Raw genomic sequence first — 23,340 nt, forward strand, 5'->3', positions numbered from 1 at the left:
TTGATACTTTAAGTATATTGTGTTGCCAATACTTTTGTACTTTTACTCAAGTAACATTTTGAACACGGGCCTTTTACTTGTAACAGAGTATTTTTATATTGTGGTATTGCTACTTTTACTTAAGTAAAATATGCGAGTACTTCTTCCACCACTGTATGTAAATGCTATCAATTGTCTGCACAACTGTATTTTACCTGCCTCCTAATTGTCTCCGCCAGGCCGAAAGGCATGGCGAGAGAGTATGTTTTACCCCCTGTCCGTCCGTCCGTGTGTCCGTGTGTCCGCCCGTCATTCGATCTGTCTGTGTACAGCTAATCTCCGGCACCGTTGGCTTGCTCGCAGCCAAACTGTGCACACACAGTCCCTGGATACCAGAGCAGAACCTCTGCCCCAAATTTTTCACAGGGGCCTGTTATAGCGCCACCAGGAGGCCGATTTGTGCAAAACACATTTTTTGACAGTACTCCTACAGATTTTGTCCAAAAATCCCACAAATCGGTACACAGTATCTCTGTAGTCATTACACGAAACGGGTTTTTCAGATTTCTCATATTCCATCCTGATTGGCTAAAAATGTCTTCCAAAGTTTGCAGGAGTGCTCCGTTTTGAACAAAATGCCTCAAATCATGAACACAGCATGCAATTTCCGTGAAATTTTGCAAGCACATTCCCATTAGGCCGAGGAAGAACTACCATTTGAACATTTTAAATCAGCCTCATGGTGGCGCTATAACAGGCCGATTCGTGTTTTTACCTATAATTGCACCGATCTGTGTAAAACTTTGCATGCACACTCCCTATAGGTCAAGGAAAAACCTTTGCCCTGCCTTTTTCACATCTGCCTTTTATAGCGCCACCAGGAGGCCGACTTGTGTAAAACACATTTTTAATACTACTCCTTCCAATTTTATCCAAATTTCACGCAAATCGGTACACATGATCTCTATAGTCATGTGATCACGACGGATGTGTTTGATTTTTCATATTCCATACTGATTGGCTAAGATTGACATCTAAAGTTTGCATTATTGGCTTGTTTTGAACAAAATTCTGCAAATCATGAACGCACCGTCCAATTGCGCTCAAACTTTGCACGCACATTCACACTATGTCGAGGAACAAATGCCACCCTTTTAACATTGGCCTGTTATAGCACCACCAACAGGTCTAATTCAGCGAAACACATGTTTTTAACAAAATGCCTCAAATCATGAATGCAGTCAGTGTCCGATTGTCGTGCAAGGCCTAAGACGAAATGGCACCCTTTTCACGTTGGCCTATTATAGCGCCACCAGGAGGCCACAGTAGCCTACCTGACCTGGCGGAGACCTGTGCTCCGAGGAGCACTTTTTCTAGTTATTACTGTATCTATTGTATTGCAGATACTTGAGCACTGATGATTCTTTCACCACGATTATAACACACAATAACAGTTGTGTATTTATTTGAGCTGTGTGTAGGTTAGACTGTGGACCGACGTACCTAGCTCTCCAAACAGCTCCACTCCCAGAGCAGCATAGATGAAGAACAGCAGCATGAAGAGGAGACCCAGGTTCCCCACCTGTCACACATACAAATGGCCCAATCACATATCAGCATCAGATCCCATGCACAATGAGGTCATACAGTCATATCACATCGTCAATGATAAAGACAAGCTTTGCGTAACTTACAGTAGTTGGATTGTAAGAACCTGATGTTCAATGATCCTGTACTGTAAAACCAGTGATTCTCAAACCTTTTCAAGGACCCCTAAATTGATATGTATTTGGCTGCGGACCCCCATCTAAAAATGTTTTGTGCCAGGGACCCCCAGAAGAGAAGATTTGTGTTAAAAAAAAATCCAAATTATTAAAAAAAATGTAAACATTTGTGTGATTTTTACAAATGTACAAGCTCGCAGCGTGGCACAAAGTGACACGCTGTGAGCTTGTAGATCTGCTATTTTTGAATAGCCAACGTATAAATGGATAAAGTGGTTAAAATGATTGTGATGCTATATTAACTCCTTTTGCTGGGGAGCCCCTAGAACCCTCCCAAGGACCCCTGGGGGTCCCTGGACCCCACTTTGGGAACCAATGCTGTAGACCCTTGAGTTTAAATGAACCGGACTGATTCAATTGATTCAAATGAAAGTTGAAGCCTGTGTCGACCCTCTCCGACTCTCTCTGTCTGCCTGTTGTTCTGTGGCTGCTTTCAGGAGCTGGAGGTGGTCAGAGGGTTTTGGCTGAAACTGCAATGTAGAAAGTACTTAAAGTACCAAAAGTAGAAAGTACTCATTATGCAGAATGCATCATTTCACAAACTTTTCTAAAGAATAAAATTCATAAAACTCTTTTGAAAATAGCAGATCTACAAGCTCACAATGCGTCGTGATGCGACGCATTGTGATCTTGTAGATCGGCTATTTTCAAATGGCCTAAATGTATCGGGCTGAAGTGGTTTTGTAATAATAATCAAAATGTAGAAAGTAACTAGTGACTAAAGTTTTCAAATAATTGTAGTGGAGTAAAAGTACAATATTTGCCTCTGAGGTGTAGTGGAGTAGAAGTAAAAGTACTGAACATTGGAAATACTAAAGTAAAGTAAAAAATACCTCAAAATTGTACATAAGTACTTGAGTACATGTACACCACTGCAATATGGTAATGGCTATGTCAGACACACCCTGTGTTTGCGAGATGCACTTGTGTGTTGCCACTAGTAGGCAGATGTGAGCTATATCAGCAGTGATTGCGTGCTCCTATAGTGTGATACGTTGGGCTTTTTTTTGCTACTAGACTGAGTGTTCAAATTAAGCCACAAGAAGGCTATAGGGTCAGTTTGGGATCGGCAGTCGAGTATTAGAGGGGGGGCTTCCACTTTAAATGTAAATTCTCTGTTACACCGGAATACTGGAGTTTATCACACATGCTCCCGGGGTCTGTCTGGCGCTTGAGATCCCGCATCTCCAGCCATTGGAAATGTTTTACGTTTTTTGCCCCTCATACTTGCGACAATTTACAGGGTCTGCTCAAGTACAATTCCCTTGTTCCCTAACGCTGGTTAACTTTAATTGCACCTGTTGGAATTGATGTACTTCTATGTGTGAGTGTGAGTGTGTGTGTGTGTGTGTGTGTGTGTGTGTGTGTGTGTGTGTGTGTGTGTGTGTGTGTGTGTGTGTGTGTGTGCGCGCGCGTGCGTGTCCTGCAGCCACTGAGGCTGCAGGATTGGCTGATGAGTATGTACAGTACGTATTCATATAAATACCAGCTCGATAAGCCTGTGCGGGATTCTAAAAGTTTGTGACAAATGGCCTATAAATGTATCAGTCGCTGTTCTCTGGCAGTGCATAGTTGTGTGTTCATTGATGTTCAATTTTGTCTGAACTCGTACTCTGTTGTGGGTCTCCTGTGATGCTGCCTTGTTTTGGCAAGGCAAATTGGGTCGTTTACCAGTCAAAGTTATTCACAAACGAAGCGAGCATGAGCATCTGGAGGGGAGGTTGCCATCATCAACCAGCGACTCGGTGCCCATTCACGGACAGCCCTCCACACCGCCAATCGCCCCGGCTACGCAAGGCCAGCCGATAGTCCTCTGTGCCCAGATACCGTTCCGTTTAGGTGGGTTTCTGACTTAGAGGCGTTCAGTCATATAAGCCTGCAGATGGTGGCATCGCCCCATTGGCAAGGAGGACACTTTTCCTTTGTTGGGTGTTTCCCATGAGGCAGGAGCACTTCCAGTCCCTGAATTCAGGTCACACACAGAGGCTTGGGTCTTTGATGAGAGGATTCTTTTGGCTTTGGTCTGTGGTGCTTGAACTTTTCTGTTCACATCCTGTCTGCATTCCTTTAAATTTGCTCCCTATAGGTCCAGTGGTTGCTGTGGGGATGGCTTGTGGTATTTAGCTTATTCAGGGACTGGTAGCTGATATATTGCACTTTTACCTTAGCACTGGGTATACTCTTAGTTGCTTGTTTTAGAAGAGAATGCACTTAAGACTTCTGGTGATTAGTAGTTTTGTACCCTACCTATGTTGAATGCACTTATTGTAAGTCGCTTTGGATAAAAGCGTCTGCTAAATGACTGTAATGTTATGTAATGTAATTGTGTATGCCATTTTCTGGTGTACTGTGTGTCATCGTTCCTTTAAAAGGCCTTCTTGGAGCTCAGAAGCTGGTTCTCTTCTCCCCGAGACACATTATGGTTGATGCTTGTTTGTATTGCTGCACCACACAATAATGCACTGACGCACATCTCCGCTCATGCACCCAGCTAGGCTGCTGATCATATTGACTGCACATGCCCCTGTTAGTCTAAGTTATTTTGTTATTCCTTTTAATTAATACCTAATTAGTTAATTGATGTGGTTGTGTCTCCCTCTGTCGTCATGGCCGTGCAAGGCGTGCAGACCGGTTTGTGTCAAACCCAACATCAATAATAAAATGTATGGTGTTCTGGGGTTTTCATTAACGATTTTATCATACGCTCGGGCACAGTGACCGAAAAAAACGAGGGGGGAGAACGGCGTGCTTGATGACAACTCAGCGGAGCAACAAGTGGTTACTTTTCTACAGTCCAAAGGGATCATACTGGACTGTAACAACATCGAGGCATGCCATACCTTGCCCAGGAGAAACAACGACAACGACAAACCAGCTGTCATCATATGGTTTGTCAACAGAAAGCACAAGACCGCACTGTTGAAGCAAGGGAGAAAGCTGATGGGATCAAACGTCTTTCTGAACGAGCACTTAACCAAACACAGCGCTGATATCGCAAAAAAAGGCACGCTTCCTCAAGAAACAAGGGAAAATTCAAAACACTTCAAAACACACAGCTGCAAGATTTTCATCAAGCTAAACTTAACTTCTTATTTGTGAACATTTGTGCAAATCTTTGAAAATATATTTTTCAATACGATACGATACGATACGATACGATACGATACGATAATACTTTATTGTCAGTTTGCACTGAAATTTGTCTTGCGACCCATTGTTTTCAAGCAAACATTTTAACTCAAATCTTTGCTTCTGGGGATTCTACAAATGTATTCTAAATCCTAACAGTTTTTTGAAAAATGCGTTTGTTGTTACAATCAGTGGTTCTCAAAATTTTTCATGTCAAGGACTCCCAAAATGATATGTATTTGGCCGCGGAACCCCATCTCAAAATACGCTGTTTCAGGGACCCCCCAGAAGCGAAGATTTGAGTTAAAAATGTTCACTTTAAAACAAAATATATATATTCAAAGATTTGCACACATTTTCATGAGCTTGTAGATCTGCAATGTTTTGAATAGCCAAAATAAATCTAAAATGACACATACCACACAGCTCTCTACTCTCCTCCTCCTCCTTCAAACATGGATAAACCTGCCACCCATTACACACATTACAGGAAAATTCAAGTCGCTCACTACAATACCAAACAGACATGGTAGCCAACCATGTGACAATTCGGGGCTTTCACAGCCTGTGATAGGCCAGGAGAACAGGTAAAGGGCTCCCTGGGGCATAGTGGAAGGCACTGAGCGGAACATCATTAGCTAAGTCACCTCACAGCACGCGCAACGGGGCCAGAGGGAATCCAATTCAACAGTTCCAGAGCATGCTCTTGGAACACGCCACTGTGGAATACCATTAGGTAGGCAAATAAACGTGAATGGTTGAAGCGCAGAAAGAAAGAGAGAGAGAGAGAGAGAGAGGGAGAGAGAGAGAGAGAGAGATTACCTTGGGGGGACTAGGTATCAACTGCAGGGGATGGGGGTGCTGGCAGAGCGAGAAGGAAAAGTGCGACAGAGAAATAATGTAAAGAAAAGAGATAGGGAGAGATGGATGTACAGAGAGAGGGAGGTGTGTGTGTGTGTGTGTGTGTGTGTGTGTGTGTGTGTGTGTGTGTGTGTGTGTGTGTGTGTGTGTGTGTGTGTGTGTGTGCGTGTGTTTGCGTGCATGCGCGCGCGTGTGTGTGTGTGTGTGTGTGTGTGTGTGTGTGTGTGTGTGTGTGTGTGTGTGAGAGAGCGAGATAGTGAGAGAGTGAGAGAGAATAAGAGAACGAGAGAGAATGAGAGACAGATCGAGAGAGAGTGAGAGCAAGCGAGGGAGAGTGAGAGAGTGAGTGGGCAAGAAAGTGAAAGAGCAAGAGAGAGCGAGAGAGAGAGAGAGAGAGAGAGAGAGAGAGAGAGAGAGAGAGAGCACAAGTACAGAATAGTTGGATAGCCTGGAGGAGATTCCCTGTTACTGTTCCAAATGTTGCATATTAACATTTCCCAGCAGACACTGAGACCCTGCATGGCTTTGCCAGAAGCACTTTGCAGCATTATAGCTTAAGCCTAGCCTCTGTCTTTTGATCTGCGGAGCAGGGAGAATGAGTGTACACTACGGCAACGAGGGTGGAAAGGCATTTTTGTGCTGAGAAAGTAACAAAAGGGGTTGATCTGCCGCGCATGCATTGGAACCGCAACTAGGCAACGGAAGCTGTTGAAAATAGACTGATTTCACTTTGGTCGCCATAGTGAATGAGCCCGTCTGAAGCGTGCACTCTGAAAACCTTAGTTGAGTTTGCATATACTCAATGTTCCTCTCTGTAATTATATACAGTGTTTTGAGAGCTAGTATTTAAGTGTTTAAATAGATCTACAAGTAATAATAAATGGATCTACAAGTGTTTTAATCGATCCATAAGCTCATATACGGATTAACCCATTAAAATCGGGAAAGCATCTGTGTCGTTGCGTTGGCTATTCAAAAATAGCAGATATACAAGCTCACAGCGCGTCACTTCGTGCCGCGCTGCGAGCTTGTACATCTGCTATTTTTGACATTTTTTGAAAAATCTTGAAAGTATGAGAACTACTAGCCTCGGAAACCCATGCTTTTTTTTTTGTTACAAAAGAAAAAAAGCCTGGGCAAACGATGCAGGAACGACTTGTTATCTCCTAACCAATCAGAGTGCAGAGAGGCGTCGCTCTAAATTTGGTGACGTCAGCGTGCTCCGTGCACAGGCCGTGGGGGGGGGAGGGGGGAGGGGAGGGGAGGCGGGGACATAGATTGGTGAAGCAATAGGAAGCGCCGCACGAATCCGGGCGGCTGGGTTTGGATCCGCCCTTCAAGACCATCGATCGGGCTCGTTTTTTCAGTCTAGAGAACTACTGATTTAGAAGGAATTTGTAGAATTGACCTCAGGTCTTAATGGGTTAAAATACTTGTCGATCAATTTATCGTGGTGTGACGCATTGAGAGCTTGTACCTGTACTTCTGCTATTTTTGCAAAACAAGGGAGATCGCCCTTTACGCCTCGCCCCCATAAGTTCGATTTCACGTTATATGGGACGAAGAAAAATCATGATGACTTCACTCTAAATGTAGGATCGTTTTAACTGGATTTTGTAGTTGTACTTTCTTTTTATTTGGACTTTAAAAAGAGAAAAGGGCAGGATTGATCTTGTAACATTTGCTAGTTTGTCATTGTACAATGTAATGTGTGACAGCTCAAAAATCTTTCTGGCACTTCAAAGGAGCCCTTTTGTCACATTTGAAGACAAGACAATTTCCCCAAATAACACAACAACCAAAAACAGATCCTGCTCCGTCTGCTTGAGTAAAAGAACAAGTATAGAAAAGAAAATAAGAGGAAGTGGATGAAAAGAGTACCCGTTGCTTTGAGGCACTGTTGGAGTGGAGGACAATGTTGCAGCTCTACTGTAATATTCCCTGAGAGTGAAAGTGAGAGTGTATGTGTGTGTGTGTGTGTGTGTGTGTGTGTGTGTGTGTGTGTGTGTGTGTGTGTGTGTGTGTGTGTGTGTGTGTGTGTGTGTGTGTGTGCGTGCATGCGTGCGTGCGTGTGTTTGCTCATCAAACTGCAAAGGAAGAAAACAACTATCCAGAGGCTTTAGTTTGAGCTGAACCGTAAGCTGTCAAAAAATAATCAAACCTGTGGGCTGCACAGCCTCACTGTGGACGGAGTAGAAAAGAAAAATGTGTGTTGTTATTCTTTTTTATTAATATTCTTCTTTTAACCACATCAGCCCTGATTTCTTTATAAATGTGTTGTATCATATTTTGTTGTGAGCTTGATCTGCTATTTTCGCTATTTGTCATATGACAAAGTGCAGCACATAGAGCTTAGGTGGTTAAAGCACAATAGCCAGTTCAGAACTTGGTATTATTCTTGTTTTCCCCTTCTTCCCCCATTCCAAGGCAAAGATGAAAGGCTGACAGGAGAGACTGAGGCACAATAGAAAGACTTTCTGGTGGGATTCAATCCCAGGCTAGAATAGGGCTTTCGGTGGTTGGAACAACTACCTCCAGAATTCAACTGCTGTAGAGGAAAACGTCCAACCATTCTTGGCTTGAGCGCAACAAGGGGGGGGGGGGGGAGGGGGGCTGGGCGAGTTGAATGAATGCTGCAAAAGTTTTCATCTTTTTTAATAAACCAAGGCAACTTTCAAAATGTATCAAGATAGTGTTGGGGGCAACATTAGTCATAACCCCACTTCCAGAACCTCATCATTTTTGATGAGCTTTTATTGACAGTGCTCATTTATCATTCCTCAACTCTCAATTAACTCCTCTGTGTCCTTGTGATAAGCAGAGGACTTTAGTGTGTGCGTGTGTGTGTGCGTGTGCGTGTGCGTGTGTGTGTGAACATACCTGTGGCAGAGCCTGTACCACTGTGTCTAGAAGAGCTCTCATTCCAGTCGCCATCTTCAACAGCTTCAACACTGGAGAGAGATCAGAAGGTAAGGGGAGCCTGAGTTACCAGTTACAAGTGTGTGTGTGAGTGTGAGTGTGAGTGTGTGTGTGTGTGTGTGTGTGTGTGTGTGTGTGTGTGTGTGTGTGTGTGTGTGTGTGTGTGTGTGTGTGTGTGTGTGTGTGTGCGTGTGTGTGTGTGCGTGAGAGAGAGAGAGAGGGAGAGAGAGAGAGAAAGGGGGGGGGGGGAGAGAGAGAGAGAGAGAGAGAGGGGGGGGGGACTAACAATCGATTCACCCAGTGAAGAGATGTAGAGATCCTATAGAATTCCCAGTGGTCCAATTTCTGGGGAATATGTGGAAAAGCCGTGTGTGGCCATTGGCCAGGGGGAAACCCAGAGCCATATAGAGAACAGCAACAGCTGATAGAGGATTCATACACCACTACCAACCACACTGGAAGTAAAGCCCCCTGGGAGCTGGAGTCCTCCATGGAGAGAGCATGCCTGCTGAAACCATGAATAATCAACCAGGTATATAGTGGACAACACGACCTCAACAGGCAGCAATTTTCTCTGAACATGCAAGACAAGCAACATAAAAAAATAAACAGAGGCACTTGTTTGTTCTGCTCAAATACATTATTTATCAAATACATACATTATTTTAAATGAAACTTTCCTCATTAAATATTAAGCCTGCAGTCTGACGACCTTGCAGGCTTATGCAAAGGCTAAAATGTAACTTAAATAGCACTAAACCATACCCGTCGGGGGATATGAGCACCCAAAGCGCGTCATGGCCGGGTGGTTTCACGGATGGTCCGCTTGTTTCACGATGTGGCAACGCCGGCGCTTGTTTCACGCACATGATTTGGCAACCCGGGAGCCAGCGAACACAAACACGCTAATAAACAGCTGACATTTGGGGAAAGTGAAAAAAGGGCTTCGGTGTTCCGTATATGGTAATGGTCAATGGCTGTGTGCAAATGCAGATCAATTGCTCCAGCCACTGAGGAGAACCGGGCAGAAGAGATAATGGGCACAGACACAATTATAGGATGATGTTATGTAGACCAGTGGCATACCCACCATAGAGGCAGGCTAGGCGGCCGCCTGCCCAACTAAAATCTAGCCTCCACTAGAAAATAAAGTAAAAGACTGAAAAACAGGCAGTGAAAAAAATACAAAGAGAATAGTGGCCGTCGGACCTCCTCGTCCATTCACGTGGGCAGGCAGCCAATCACTACCGTATCCATTCAGCAGAGCTACGTCACCTATAGTGATGCAAAATGTATGCCTTTATCTTCATGGGGTGCCAGGAGTGCCAGGTGGGTCTGGGCCATCACTTGTGCTCACCTGGCATAAAAGGGGCTCTGAGTCTGAGGTAGAGAAAAAAATCTCGCCTGCCCTAAATATAATTTCTGGGAAAGCCACTGATGTAGACAGATGCAAGGTCATTGTTGACCTGGCATCCTATTGTGTGTTTAGTTTCAATGTACAGGCTGATGATAGGTTCTTGGTTTACGTATGTATTAGTTATCATTAGATTATTGGTTTACTTATGTATTACTTTATTATTATATTACTATTCCTATGCATTTCTCTTATCTTATCTTATCTTGTGTTGTCCTTGCTTACTGTAAGTCGCTCTGGATTAAGAGTGTCTGCTAAAATGCCTAAACTGTAAATAGCTGGATTTAATATTCCTTCTTCCCTCACTGAGCGCTACTTAAATTTTAGCAACTTCGGAGAGAGCTGTGATGTCGTCATCATACGTTGTTTTCGATTCTGTCTTTCCTTGCGCCTGACAAGCTAGTTAACATGCACTGGGTGTTGGAACAACTAAGAGGAGAGAAAGGGGGATCAGTAAAAATATCCACTAGATTAGACCCCACACTCCTTCAAATAGCCCAGTGCTCCTGCCCTGTTAATTCCACCCATCGGCTGTTGTTTAATTAGCATATTACCCATGGGCCTATTCAGCGGGTCCCTGGGCAGCATCACACAGGCAGAGGGTGGCGATGAGAGGAGGGGGGATTAAGTGTGATTGTGGTAATTAGCCTTTCTTCCCCTCAGTGAGAAGTTAAGGCAGTCTGCAGAGAAAACGGCAGGCTAAACCTATGGCTGGCTTTCATTTGAATAACAGAGTTTATTGGAAAAAATGGGAACAGTACGGGGAGAGATTAAAAGAGAAATTGGACGTCAGCGGTCTCTTTATTCACAGAATATGGTAAATGGTGCATTTTATATAGCACCTTTCTCAAAAAGAGCTTTACAATGTGCATGACATTCACCCATTCACAGTTAGGGGTTCAAGAGGGTGTCTTGCTGAAGGACACTTCAACCAAAGCTGGGGATCGAACCCGTTAACCTTCCGTTCCCCAAGCAGCAGCTCTACCTCCTGAGCACTGCCACCCCACAAAGAAGAGGTGATAGAGAAATAATGTAAATGGTCTAGTCCAGGGGTCTTCAACAAGGGGTCCGGGACCCTTAAGGGGTCCTCAGAGTTACTACAGGGGGGCCGCCACATCTTTGTGTGATATGATTTTTATTTTTACATTAACCACTTGAACCCTAGCATCCCTTTTCTGAGGAGAACTTTAGCCAAAAATAGCAGATCTACAAGCTCACAACGCCTCGCACTGCGAGGCGTTGTGAGCTTGTACATCTCCTATTTTTGGCAAAGAGGTATAGGGGTCCAGGGTGTGTGTGTGTGTGTGTGTGTGTGTGTGTGTGTGTGTGTGTGTGTGTGTGTGTGTGTGTGTGTGTGTGTGTGTGTGCGCGTGCACGCAAAAGCGCATGTACCTCGTGCTATCCTTAGCACCCTCATGATCCTGATGATGGTGGGGTTGATGGGGAGGGAAGCATTGATCTCAATCTCCTCCAGGACGATGCCCATCACTGACAGTAACACTATGGCCAGGTCTAGCTGGTTCCACCTACCGCACGCACGCACGCACGCACGCACGCACGCACGCACGCACGCACGCACACACACACACACACACACACACACACACACACACACACACACACACACACACACACACACACACACACACACACACACACACACACACACACACACACACACACAAACACACACAAACACACACCATTCTAGGGTTAGGGTTAGTCGGCATTCTAAATGAATAGGCATAATAGATATTGTACCCTATTAACAGTTACTTAAGCCGACATTGGCTACAAGCTATCCTGAAAAATAATATAGATTTTAAAATAACTTGTAAACCTTTTTGGGTGATTCATTGTCAGCTGACTACTCAGCTGGTACTCGTTTCTCTCATCCCACACAAAGTTTACAATTGGGTATACTAGAAGCTCGCCCCCGCTACGCGGGGGCTCGCGTCTAGCCCGCGGCCACGCCCACGTAGCGCCCGCGGCCACTTGGCAACTCATATAAGTGGCGTAGCGTCATGAGGGTCAGTGGGGCCGTGGCTCGGTCAGTGAAGACCCTGTAGTGCGGATGATATGTGGCATAGAGGGGCAGATTGTAAATCCCCAGAGGAAACATCCGTGGGCTACCATTGGTTCAGCGATGTGTGCGGTCGCCCTGCGGCCCCTCCTCCTCCACCAATGTGCAGTATTGAGAGCCCTGACGTCACAACAATTGGAGCGATGGGCACTGCACTGTGGTTGGTTAGGGTACACCTAGGGCCCAGGTAGAACCCAGTTAAAGCCTGCATGGGCAAACCCAGGTAGGACCCGCCTTGGTCCCACATAAACATGGGTAGTTGGGGCCCACCTAAGGGCCAGGTAGAAGCTACTTATAGCCTGCATGGGCATCGCAGTTGGGACTGAAGTGGATGCCGCTGACATTGCTGACATGGGGTCCATATGGTTTAGCCCACCTTGAAACCATATGGGAACTACGCTGGCATGCTGGCTGTAATGCAAACGCTGCATCATACCTGCAGTGTGTAGTTTGATGTTGTGTGTGTAGCAGATATACCTGCAGTGTGTAGATCAATGTCCATATGAAAGTCAATGCCCAGCAGTGTTTTTTTTCCCCAGCAGAGTTTCTAGTGTCTCTGTCTCTCTCTGGAAGAGGTTGCACATGAACTCTGCAGCCGCACTGAGGCGCTTCAACACAAACACTCTGACATTAAGCTGCTTCACACAACAAACATCAGCACGATGCTGCTGTTTGTCCAAAAGACACAATGTCCTCTCCCACCGACGTCATGTGTTCATTTATCGACAGCCGTACAGACTCCTTTTGACACATTTTACCTCGTTTATCCAGCTCTCACTGACTCATCGGGGTGTTATTTTGCTGCGATTAAGTCAACGATGTGAGAGATTAGCTATCACAGACGGACGGACAGGGGGTGAAACATAGTCTTGCGCCATGCCTTTCGGCCTGGCGGAGACAATAAAAAAAGGAAAGTAAAGGAAATGAGCATTTCTGCAACAAAAGTAGTCAACAAACTATACTATGAAAACATGGGCCACATTGTCAAAGAATGTAAGAAAGAGGCAGTCATGTAGAAAATAGCCGATCTACAAGCTTACAAAGCCTCTCAACGTGAGGCGTTTTGAGCTTGTAGATCGGCTATTTTCACAATATGTACTTGTGGAACGGAGTCAAACGGAATGGGGGGGTCCCCAGATCAAGTACGTTTTTTTGGGGGGGGCGGGGGGGGGGGGGCGGCGTGAAAGGGTTGATAAGCACTGCTGTAGTCGGAGCGAAATTATCTGAAATTACTACATGACCATAATGCAGCCTAACATGCGTTGCACGGGGCGGTCCTGCCATTACGTTAGTTACTGTAGTTGCTGTGGAGCTATAGTTCTCCAGAAGACACACACAAACATACACCATCTACAATGGACTAACTGAGCAGCAATATTGACATTCACCACACGAACGTGCATTGTTGACAAAGTGATTGCACAGCCGCTGCAGGCATGACAACCACGTTAGCGTTAGCGACATGGCAGCTATCACAGCGCCCTGTCCGTCGTCGCTGGGACTAACTGTGATGGCTACAGCAGTAACAGCAAGCTGTCTGCGATGCCATTGTCTGGAGACTGCTCTTAGCGTGACACGACCAATGAGAGTGAGCGCTGTAGTTGTTGCTAAGATACGGTGGCGTCTCTGCCCCATAGCTTGTAGATCTCTCACGCATGATTGGCGTAGGCTGCGTTGCCAGGTCTGACTGTTTGTATAAGCGATTTTGGGCTTATTTGGGTGCACTTTTGGGCTCGTTTCCATAGACCACGGCAGCGCTTATTTCTTTCCCGTGACCGATGTGGCAAAAAAAGTGCAAAACGAACCATCCGGAAGTAAATTGCGAGATGAAATATATAGCACTTTTTGATTATTAGAGAAGGAGACACATGTGAAGGTTGAAAATGAAAGGTAGTTGATTATATATTTTTTCATGAGGGATTTTTGTAGCAAGTTGTGAGAGAATTGGGCCACTCCTGTGGGCGGGGGGCTGATTAGAACCATTGGGGTTTGAAAGGAGACGCTCTCTGTTTGAGTGATAAGATAGTATGAAAAGAACTCAATGATGATCTGTCTTTCCATGAACTAAGCTAAAGCATTCTAAGCCTTACTGTAGACACTCTGTCGTACTTAGGTCAACCTACTATAGGACTTGGGCAATTAAAAAAGGAAAACAAAAAAGGGCTTAATTGTTCCAGTTCCAGTTTTGATTCCATGCAGGCTTGTTATAACACCGGCTAACGTATATCAGTGTGAACTAGAAACATGCCATTTTTGATGAGAAAACTGTCTTAATCACTGCCTCTGGTCTGTACTGGTCTAATCTCTCAAGAACAGATTCCGACCTGCGGTGGAATCTGTCGGAGCGGTTCGTCCTAACCAGTGCGCATTGGCTAAAAGTGGGCCTGCCTTCAGATCAGGAAGTGGGCCGCGCTTTACCCAATCAAATGTAGTGGGCGGGATTCACGTGTCCATCCACCATAATCCACCCTCCCCCCCTCGAAACTAGCCGAAACTAATTTAACAATAGCGTCCTCGGAGCGGACAAAACCACGGAAAGATATTCACATTTTAAATTACTCTTTCATCGTAGAAACAAGTGGGCTTATAACCAAAACCATCCATGTTCTCTGGGAGAAGTGGTGTTAGTGTTCCGTGTAGAAATATTGTTAGTGGGAATGAAAACATGGTCGCACCAACCGGAAGTGATGCGCTATAGGCAGACATGAAACCGGTGTTTCCCTGCGCTCTAGTCTAACATTATACTCCTGCCAGACTCCACAGAATATCAGAAAAGCAGAGGTCGCTGTTTTTCATTTTCTGTGGGGTCTGGCTACGCGAGACTAGTACTGGTCTGCCGAAAATATCAGCAAGCAGCACCAAAGTTCTAGAACAAATAGTCAATAGTGCTTCTAACCACAGGGTACAGAGTTCTAAAAACACACAAAAAACTAAGCAGAGATAGAAAGAATGAGAAAGAGACAGAGTGGAAATGGAAGCAATACATTAGGTTTGACGGAATCTGAAAAACGGCTGCTTTACAAAAGTGTTATGAGGGTGAGGGAGAGAGTGTGAGAGAGTGTGAGAGAGAGAGAGAGAGAGAGAGAGAGAGAGAGAGAGAGAGTCGAGAGAGAGAGAGAGAAAGGCATGTTAAATTAGGTTTAAGACATTAACTTGGGGCGCAACAGGGAAGAAGTAATCCACTCTTCGAGAACAGCCAACACTTTCATACCGGAGATAGAGACAGCATGATAACTGATCCACTGGCTTACAGCTGAAGCTAGGACACACACGCGCACGCACGCGCGCGCGCACGCACGCACGCACGCACGCACGCACGCACGCACGCACGCACGCACGCACGCACGCACGCACGCACGCACACACACACACACACACACACACACACACACACACACACACACACACACACACACACACACACACACACACACACACACACACACACACACAAACACACACACACACACACACACACACACACACACACACACACACACACACACTTCTGGCAGTAGCGTCTAGCAGAATGTGAAATCAGAATGACTCGTTCCTGACTCATACCTAACTGCATTATGACAACAATATTATGACAACAACAACAAAAAAGCATCGATGTGAATGTGAAGGGAATATAAGGGATAAACTTTTGCTGTCATATTAATTACATAAAGTGCTATATGGTATCGAGGGTACAGATGTGCAGTCACCGATACAGAGAGTTGACATACATGCTTAAAGCTACAATCCAGGACTTATTTGAATGAATAAAACATTTTAACCGATCTGTATGGTCAAGTATGTTAATGCAATATAACACATCTGCAGTGGTTGGATGTGGACTCCCTACTCCTCCAATGAGAAATGTCGACCTTGATGTTGGTCAAGGACACCGACTGGTTAAAAATATCAATAAAGTTATTTGAAGCAGATGGTGCCTTGGATTGGACAGTAGATGCACTGCTGTCATCTTTATTGTAGTTCGGTGTTTGGGAACGAGAAACCACAGACATAAAACAGATTGTAGCTTCATCTGTGTCAGTGTCAGGCAATGGACAATACATACATAACTACTCATACTAATAGCAACAAACTCCTCATAATTACAGTGGCATTTATTACTGCACCAACATCTCAGCTATGAAGACGATGAAGGCTTCATCAGCCAAAATGTTGTCGCGGTAATAAATGCCACTGTAATTATGTAATACTGATTTTCAGTCAGAACACTCTTGTCAAGATAAAGACCATTTACATAGTATTTTATTTGGCAGGGTGGTTCTGTCTCCACGAAGCTCCATATCAAATATTTGTAAGCAGGACACTTAGAGCATATAATCCCCCACGAGGAAGAACATAATGATACTCATATATTAAGAATGCAGAATCATAACCCGCATCGAGTGACATGCTGACATAAAGAATACCTAAATGATACAACAGGAAGAGGCTGGGGAGGTGGAGGGAGTTTGTTAACTGACGAGCTGTCATTGCGGTAGTGGTGAGAGCATGTAACAGTGAGCGTTGGTCTGCTTACATTGAAAAGACCACCAATAGCTGTTCCTTTAAGATCGTGGGCGTATGTGATTGGAGGGTGTATGATCATGAGACTGGCTCGACGTCCGTGCTTGCCTGAACTATCATGTAACTCAAAAGGTCCTTACACACCGGGGCGATTTTTTCGTGCGAATAATGCGTTTTTTTTAAAAACCTTATAAAGTCAATGGCTCCGTACATGGAGCAAAAAAGCGAAAAAGCGAAAAAGCGAAGCGAAAAAGCGTCTTTTAATTATTCGGAACGAGTCCGAATTTTGCGTATATTCGCTATTTTCGCCGGTTCGCCCCGGTGTGTAACAACCTTAAGAGCTACACATTCTCAGTCCCGGATCATAATATGGTGACGAGTTGCACAAAATCTACTTATGCGTCAGACGTTTGACACGACACAGGTCAAATTGCTTTTCAACGTTCTCGGTAGTCCTGTGTCATGTGACTGATGTAGTTTCTCACTCCCAACTCCTAAAAGGTTTATGTGCCAGTAAATACATTTAAAACAAGGCAGGCACACCGTCAGAGGTGGAATGGAGTGCCCGCGGCGAGCAGTGCGACGTCTGCTTGTCTGCAGTGCCGTATTGATGGTGGCTTTGAATCGTAAATCATGTCATCCTCGCCTGTCACGTCAAAAAATCAATACACAAATGTGTGTATTGATTAAGACACATGATTAAATGTTATTCCTTTCGCGTTGCATGGCGAGCAGCCATATCAAACAAAGACAACCTACGTGCATGACTGAAATAATTCTAAGTGAATTGAGGAATTAAGTCATTGAGCATGCATGCAGACTTGGTCCTGTTCCAGCCCCACACAAGGGCCATGGCCATGAACACTGTATAGGCCATGAACTCTGTATAGGCCTTATCTGATAATGACTACAATGCTCCATCACAGGGAACTGATGAGAAACAGCAACAGATGGAGTAATGAAAGAAGGAATGACTCGGAGGAAGCACAAATTATGGACGCACGCGCGTCGCACACACGCGCACACGCGCACACACACACACACACACACACACACACACACACACACACACACACACACACACACACACACACACACACACACACACACACACACACACACACAACATAGCAAGCCTCAAAGCATGTATACAGCCATCGGTGGAGCATTAGCATTTTGCTTTTCTTATTTGGAACATCATAGATATTCATAGGTGAGGATCAGCACTTTTCACATACTCCAACACAGCGAACACAGGCCCTCGTGGCACAGACAACCTCGTTTGTACCTTTCCTTGAAGAAGCGCCGTAGGCCAAAGGCAACTAGCTTGAGAGATGACTCGATCACAAAGGTGGAGGTGAAGAAGTAGTTGCAGTACTTCAATGCCAAACTTAGAGACTGAGAGAACGAGAGAGAGAGAGAGAGAGAGAGAGAGAGAGAGAGAGAGAGAGAGAGAGAGAGAGAGAGAGAGAGAGAGAGGATGAGATTTGCACAGTTTCTCTAATCACAGTTGTATTAAGCAGATCAATCCTGGTGAAGCCTAATCTTTTTTCCCCCGTTTTGATGTGATTATTGATAATCACACCAATCAATATAATTATTGATTATTGATTGATAATATTACCAAAGCAATGCAAAATTGTATTATTTATCTTTTAACAGTCTTCCCGATGAAGCATTTTTACCAGGTGCTCGAAGAGCGCCTGAGTCTATAAACAGTCAGACCTAATCGTCATCCTAAAAATCGCCATCCTAAAAATTTGCATTTGCATCATTGGCTATCCTGGCTGTCCTTCACTCCTTTAAAGCCAATGGGGACACTTCCCCGTTTTGCCTGTCCTTTAAGCCAATGGGGAGACGGCCCGTCCTCCGCAGTAACCGCCCTCCACTCCCCTCCTTCAACACCGCAACAGTTGCAGACAGTGCTGGCCTCAGGCAACAGAGTTAGCCTAAATGCTGGCGTGCTTCATTAGACCTAGTTTGGCTATTAAGTTATTATTTGGCTATGTTCACCCTGACTTTAATCTTCGCTATTGTTGGGAAGACCCGTGTGGTGTCTAAAAATGTTGCCACCACTTATTTAAAAAACATTATTAGCGTTTAGCGTCGCATATTCAATGTTGCCAGGTTTGGCGAGAAAATCAAGCAATCCGAAATCTCTCACTCACACACACACACACACACACACACACACACACACACACACACACACACACACACACACACACACACACACACACACACACACACACACACACACACACACACACACACAGCATCTGGTAGAAAATGACTTGTCATTTCTTTCTTGTTTAAATTTAAATTGAATGACTGTGTGAGAAAGACTGTGGTGTCTGCATTGGCATTATAAATTAGGAGCTGTTTATCATGGCAATAAAGCCTATTTACTCATATCAAACTGGATTGAAAGAGAGGCTTCACTGGAACAAATTTAATTAGATCTAAGAGAGGCACACATCAGACAAACCATTTTCAAAAACACAGCGACATTTAGACTTATAGACAGAAAATAGAATTTGATCAACATCATCACCGTGGCACTCATGTTTGACATGCTGAGCTCGTTCCACACATGACACACCTCTCTCTCACACACACAAACACGCACAAACACGCACACATGCAGATGCACACGCACACGCACACACACACACACACACACACACACACACACACACACACACACACACACACACACACACACACACATAGGCCAGATGGTCGAGTATAGCCTACCTGTGGCTGGCTGAAGTGCTCCAGAGACATGGTGATTACATTGACGCAGATGACTAAGGTGATGACCAGGTCCAGGTAGTGGCTGGTGCACAGGGTATGGACCGCTAGACGGGCTTCGCCGTATGATGCATAGTACGGCACCTTCTGGGCCTCTGGAGACAGGGAGGAGTCGGGACACAGGTCAAAGAGAGAGAGTGGTGTAAAGTAACTTTTATTCAAGTACTGTACTTAAGTACAATTCTGAGGTATTTTTACTTTACTGGAGTATTTCCAATTTTCAGTACTTTTACTTCTACTCCACTACATCTCAGAGGAAAATATTGTACTTTTACTCCACTAGAATTATATGAAAACTTGAGTTACTAGTTATTTTGTAGATTTTGATTATTATTACAAAACACGCAAACCACTTCAGCCCGGTGTATATTTCAGCCATTTGAAAATGGCAAATCTACAAGCTCACAATGCGTCCAAGAGAAGAGAAGACAGCGAGAAAATGGGACAGAACATTTAAAGAAAGCAGAAAAAACAGGATGAACAAAGCAATAAAAGTAGAAAGACAATATACTGTAGGAGGGATGAAGATAATGTGAGTTAACATGAAGAGAATGGGGATAGAGTTATAACATTATAGCTAAATCATCCACTCAACCACGTAAATCCTGTACGCTTCGTTACTTGGGTTCTGTACTTGGACCCCTCCTTTTTCCCCCCCATCTACATCAGTCTCACAACAATGCCCTGCACTGTTGAGAGCTTGTAGATCTGCTATTTACGCTGAATGTCCACCTATTATGACATTCCCAGAATATAGTGACGTTAGAAGGTTCATGTGGTTAATTAAACCATGTAATATCTGCACACAGGATTAAAGTAACTTGGAGATATTAATAATATGTGGCGTTTGGAAAAAAGAGATACAGCCTGAAGGCACAGTTATAAACCTCGTCAACCCCCCAAAGCCCCAAAAGTTAACTCAATTTAACTTTATTCTTGTTTTATGTTGGACAGTATGTTTTTGAAAGTCTCCTTCTTGTAATTAAGATTCTGCCTGATGCTTCCATGTCTGTCTTTGCTTCATTTTTCACTGCTCCGTGCTCCCTCTGTCTTATTGAGTTTCCCTCTATCACTGCGTGTCATGTGAGCCCCCAGGGATGATTATTATTCCTAATTTTTCAATGTCCATCCACCCAGCACTGTATCTGGCCCTTTCTTCTACTCCTCTTTCTCTGGATGTCATAATTGGTCTCCCTATCGTTCCTCTTTGTGTGTGTGTGAGAGAGCGAGAGAGAGGGGGGCGTGTGCATGTGTGCGTGCGTGCCTATGTGTGTGTGTGTGGGGTGTGTTTATGTGACTTGACAGGCAGCGAGGCGAGGCGAGCCGGCTAAGCTCTTTCTTTGGTCGTATTCTGGTTCTTCATGTCGTAAAATCGGGGTGTTTCGAGAATATTTAAGGGCGTGTTATTTAAATGACGCTCGTTTTCAGACGTCAGATTTATCAAGGCTGGGACCAAATACGCTGGGATCAGCTGTGTAGGATGCGTTGATAAATGTGACTTCGACGTTGGTGTACGGCCGAATATATGGAAAAATATGCACCGGTTTATACGCTCCGTTGATAAATGAGGGCCACTGTGTTTATTTTTATTTTTGAGGAAGCATTGGTTTTGTCCATTCTGTTCAATTTAGTACAGTATGAAAAATGTAATTGTAGACACTGTTTTTGAAGAGACTCCTACAGTGACTGTAGAGACTTCAACACACAACCTTTCACTGTGTCGTTATTTTCAGTTTCTGTTTCCCACGTAAGGGGAAGAGATATGGACGAGTGATGTGAGACATGACAGGAGCCACATTTAACCCATTCAATCCGGGAATGCATCTGTGTCATTTTAAGATTTCTTTGGATATTCAAAACTAGCAGATATACAAGCTCATACATTTGGGCAAATCTCTGAATATATATATATATTTTTAAAGCAAACATTTGTAACTCAAATCTTTGCCTTTATGGGTCCTTGGAACAAAACATTTTCAGATGGGTCTGCAGCCAAATACATATCTAAGAATGTTTTCTAAATGTATGTATGCACTGTATGTTGCTATATCAGTGGTGCTCCAACTTTTCCATGGCAAAATGATGGCCACGGACCCCCATCTCAAAATATGTTGTTCCAGGGACCCCCAGAAGCACAGATCGGAGTTAAAAATATTCGATTAAAAAAATATATACTGTATATATATTCAAAAATGTGCACACATTCTCCAAGATTTTTCAAAAAATAGCGAAATCTTAAAATGACACAGATGCGTTCCCGGTCTTATGGATTATACTCAGCATGTGGTTTATACACTACATGGCATCTCACATACATGACTTATTAACCAAACAGTGACGTTCAGCCAACGCCGACAGACTTATTCAGATATCGGTGACATTCTAATGACTTTGGACCAAATGAAAACAAACGTGAAATCGAACAAATAAAGCCATTAAGCCAAAGCCGTGAATAGACAATGACAGCGGTATGGTCCTTTAACTTTCTCTCTCCTCCATTTTTCTCAACCATTTTTTCGTGATGTCCGTCTCTTTTATCTTCGACTCCTATTCTTCTCTTCCCTCTCTGCTCCCCGACCTTCCACCGCTACTCATCTTCATTTCCCACGTTCCTCTGTCATTTCTCACATCCCACTGTTTTGCTTCCTCCACCTGCCCTCCTCCATGCATCACTCGTTTTCATCTTCCGTTCCGTCTATACCCTCTCTGTTCCTCGCACCTCTCAAGTCTCTTCTCTTCATCTCTCTCTCTCTCTCCCACGACTTCTCATCCCCGGCATCCATCCCTTCCATTTTGCTCCCTTTTACCCATAAGGTCCTCCCACCCTTCATCTTCTCCTGTCTCTCCTTCATCTTCCACGTGCTATACTCCTCTTCGTCCTCCTTTGTGTTCTCCGTCATCAAGTATTCCCAGTGCTCCCTCTGTCCCAGTCCCTATAATGCTCCTTTGCACCCCACAACCTTAGTTTCTTCTCCTTCTCCCCGGGGACATTTCCCTCTCTCTGTTCTCTAATTCCTCTTCTTCTCTTGTGTCGAAGCAGGGACCCCCTTTATATTGTATAAAATTGTCTTTTTTTTACTTGGTCTGCTCCTCCTCGTCTACACCTATACCTCTTTGCCCAAAATAGCTGATCTACAAACTCACAACAGCTTGTAGATCTGCTATATTTGGCTAAAGTTCTCCTCAGAAAAGGGATTGATTGATTGATTGATTCATTGCTAGGGTTTAAGTGGTTAATGTAAAAAAAAAAAGGGAAAAAAAGTCATATCACACAACGACTTGGTGGCCCCCCTTTAGTACCTCTGAGGACCCGCTAGGGGTCCCGGACCCCCTATTGAAGACCCCTGCTCTATCTCTTCGCACGTACACACCCTCACCATCCATTCATCACTTCATTCCGCTCCTCCTCTTCTCCCCTCATCCACTTACTCCTTCTCTTTTTCTCCAAGCGCCGCTGGCGTTTCTCCTCGCGCTGCCGCGCCTCCTCCACCTCCTGGTGCTGCCGGCACTTGTGGAAGTTCTCCACCACCACGCCCACAAACATGTTGAGGACGAAGAAGCTGACGATGAGCAGGAAGGAGATGAAATACAGCAGCATCCAGGGGTTGTTGTTGATCGACGGCTGGGGGAGAGGAAGGGGAGGAGGAGGAGGAGGAGGAGAGAGTATGAGATGAGAAGAGAGGAGTGATAGGAGAGAATGTGTATAGAAAGGATCAGAAAAGATGGCAGGGAGATTGAAGGACAAACAAAGAAAAGGAATATAAACAGTGAGAGGTGATTGGTCAGATTTCATTGTGCTTTCATATTTTATTTGATAGAACCAGAGATGAGAG

The 23,340-nt window shown here is 44.5% G+C and overlaps 1 protein-coding gene across 1 annotated transcript in view; it reads right to left on the reverse strand.

Moving 5' to 3' along the window:
- Positions 1-23,340, reverse strand: part of cacna1ib (calcium voltage-gated channel subunit alpha1 Ib) — a gene marked incomplete at its 5' end in the record, with an annotated part of 168,381 nt that overhangs the window by 38,351 nt on the left and 106,690 nt on the right. The window contains 6 exons of the mRNA XM_084071481.1: positions 1,483-1,561; positions 8,634-8,704; positions 11,479-11,612; positions 17,982-18,091; positions 19,451-19,602; positions 22,937-23,129. Of these exons, the coding sequence (XP_083927607.1) occupies positions 1,483-1,561; positions 8,634-8,704; positions 11,479-11,612; positions 17,982-18,091; positions 19,451-19,602; positions 22,937-23,129 (739 nt within the window). The remainder of the gene's footprint in view (positions 1-1,482; positions 1,562-8,633; positions 8,705-11,478; positions 11,613-17,981; positions 18,092-19,450; positions 19,603-22,936; positions 23,130-23,340) is intronic.

Source organism: Gymnoscopelus microlampas (genome assembly GCF_963454915.1).
Source record: "Gymnoscopelus microlampas genome assembly, chromosome: 2".
NCBI lineage: Eukaryota > Metazoa > Chordata > Actinopteri > Myctophiformes > Myctophidae > Gymnoscopelus > Gymnoscopelus microlampas.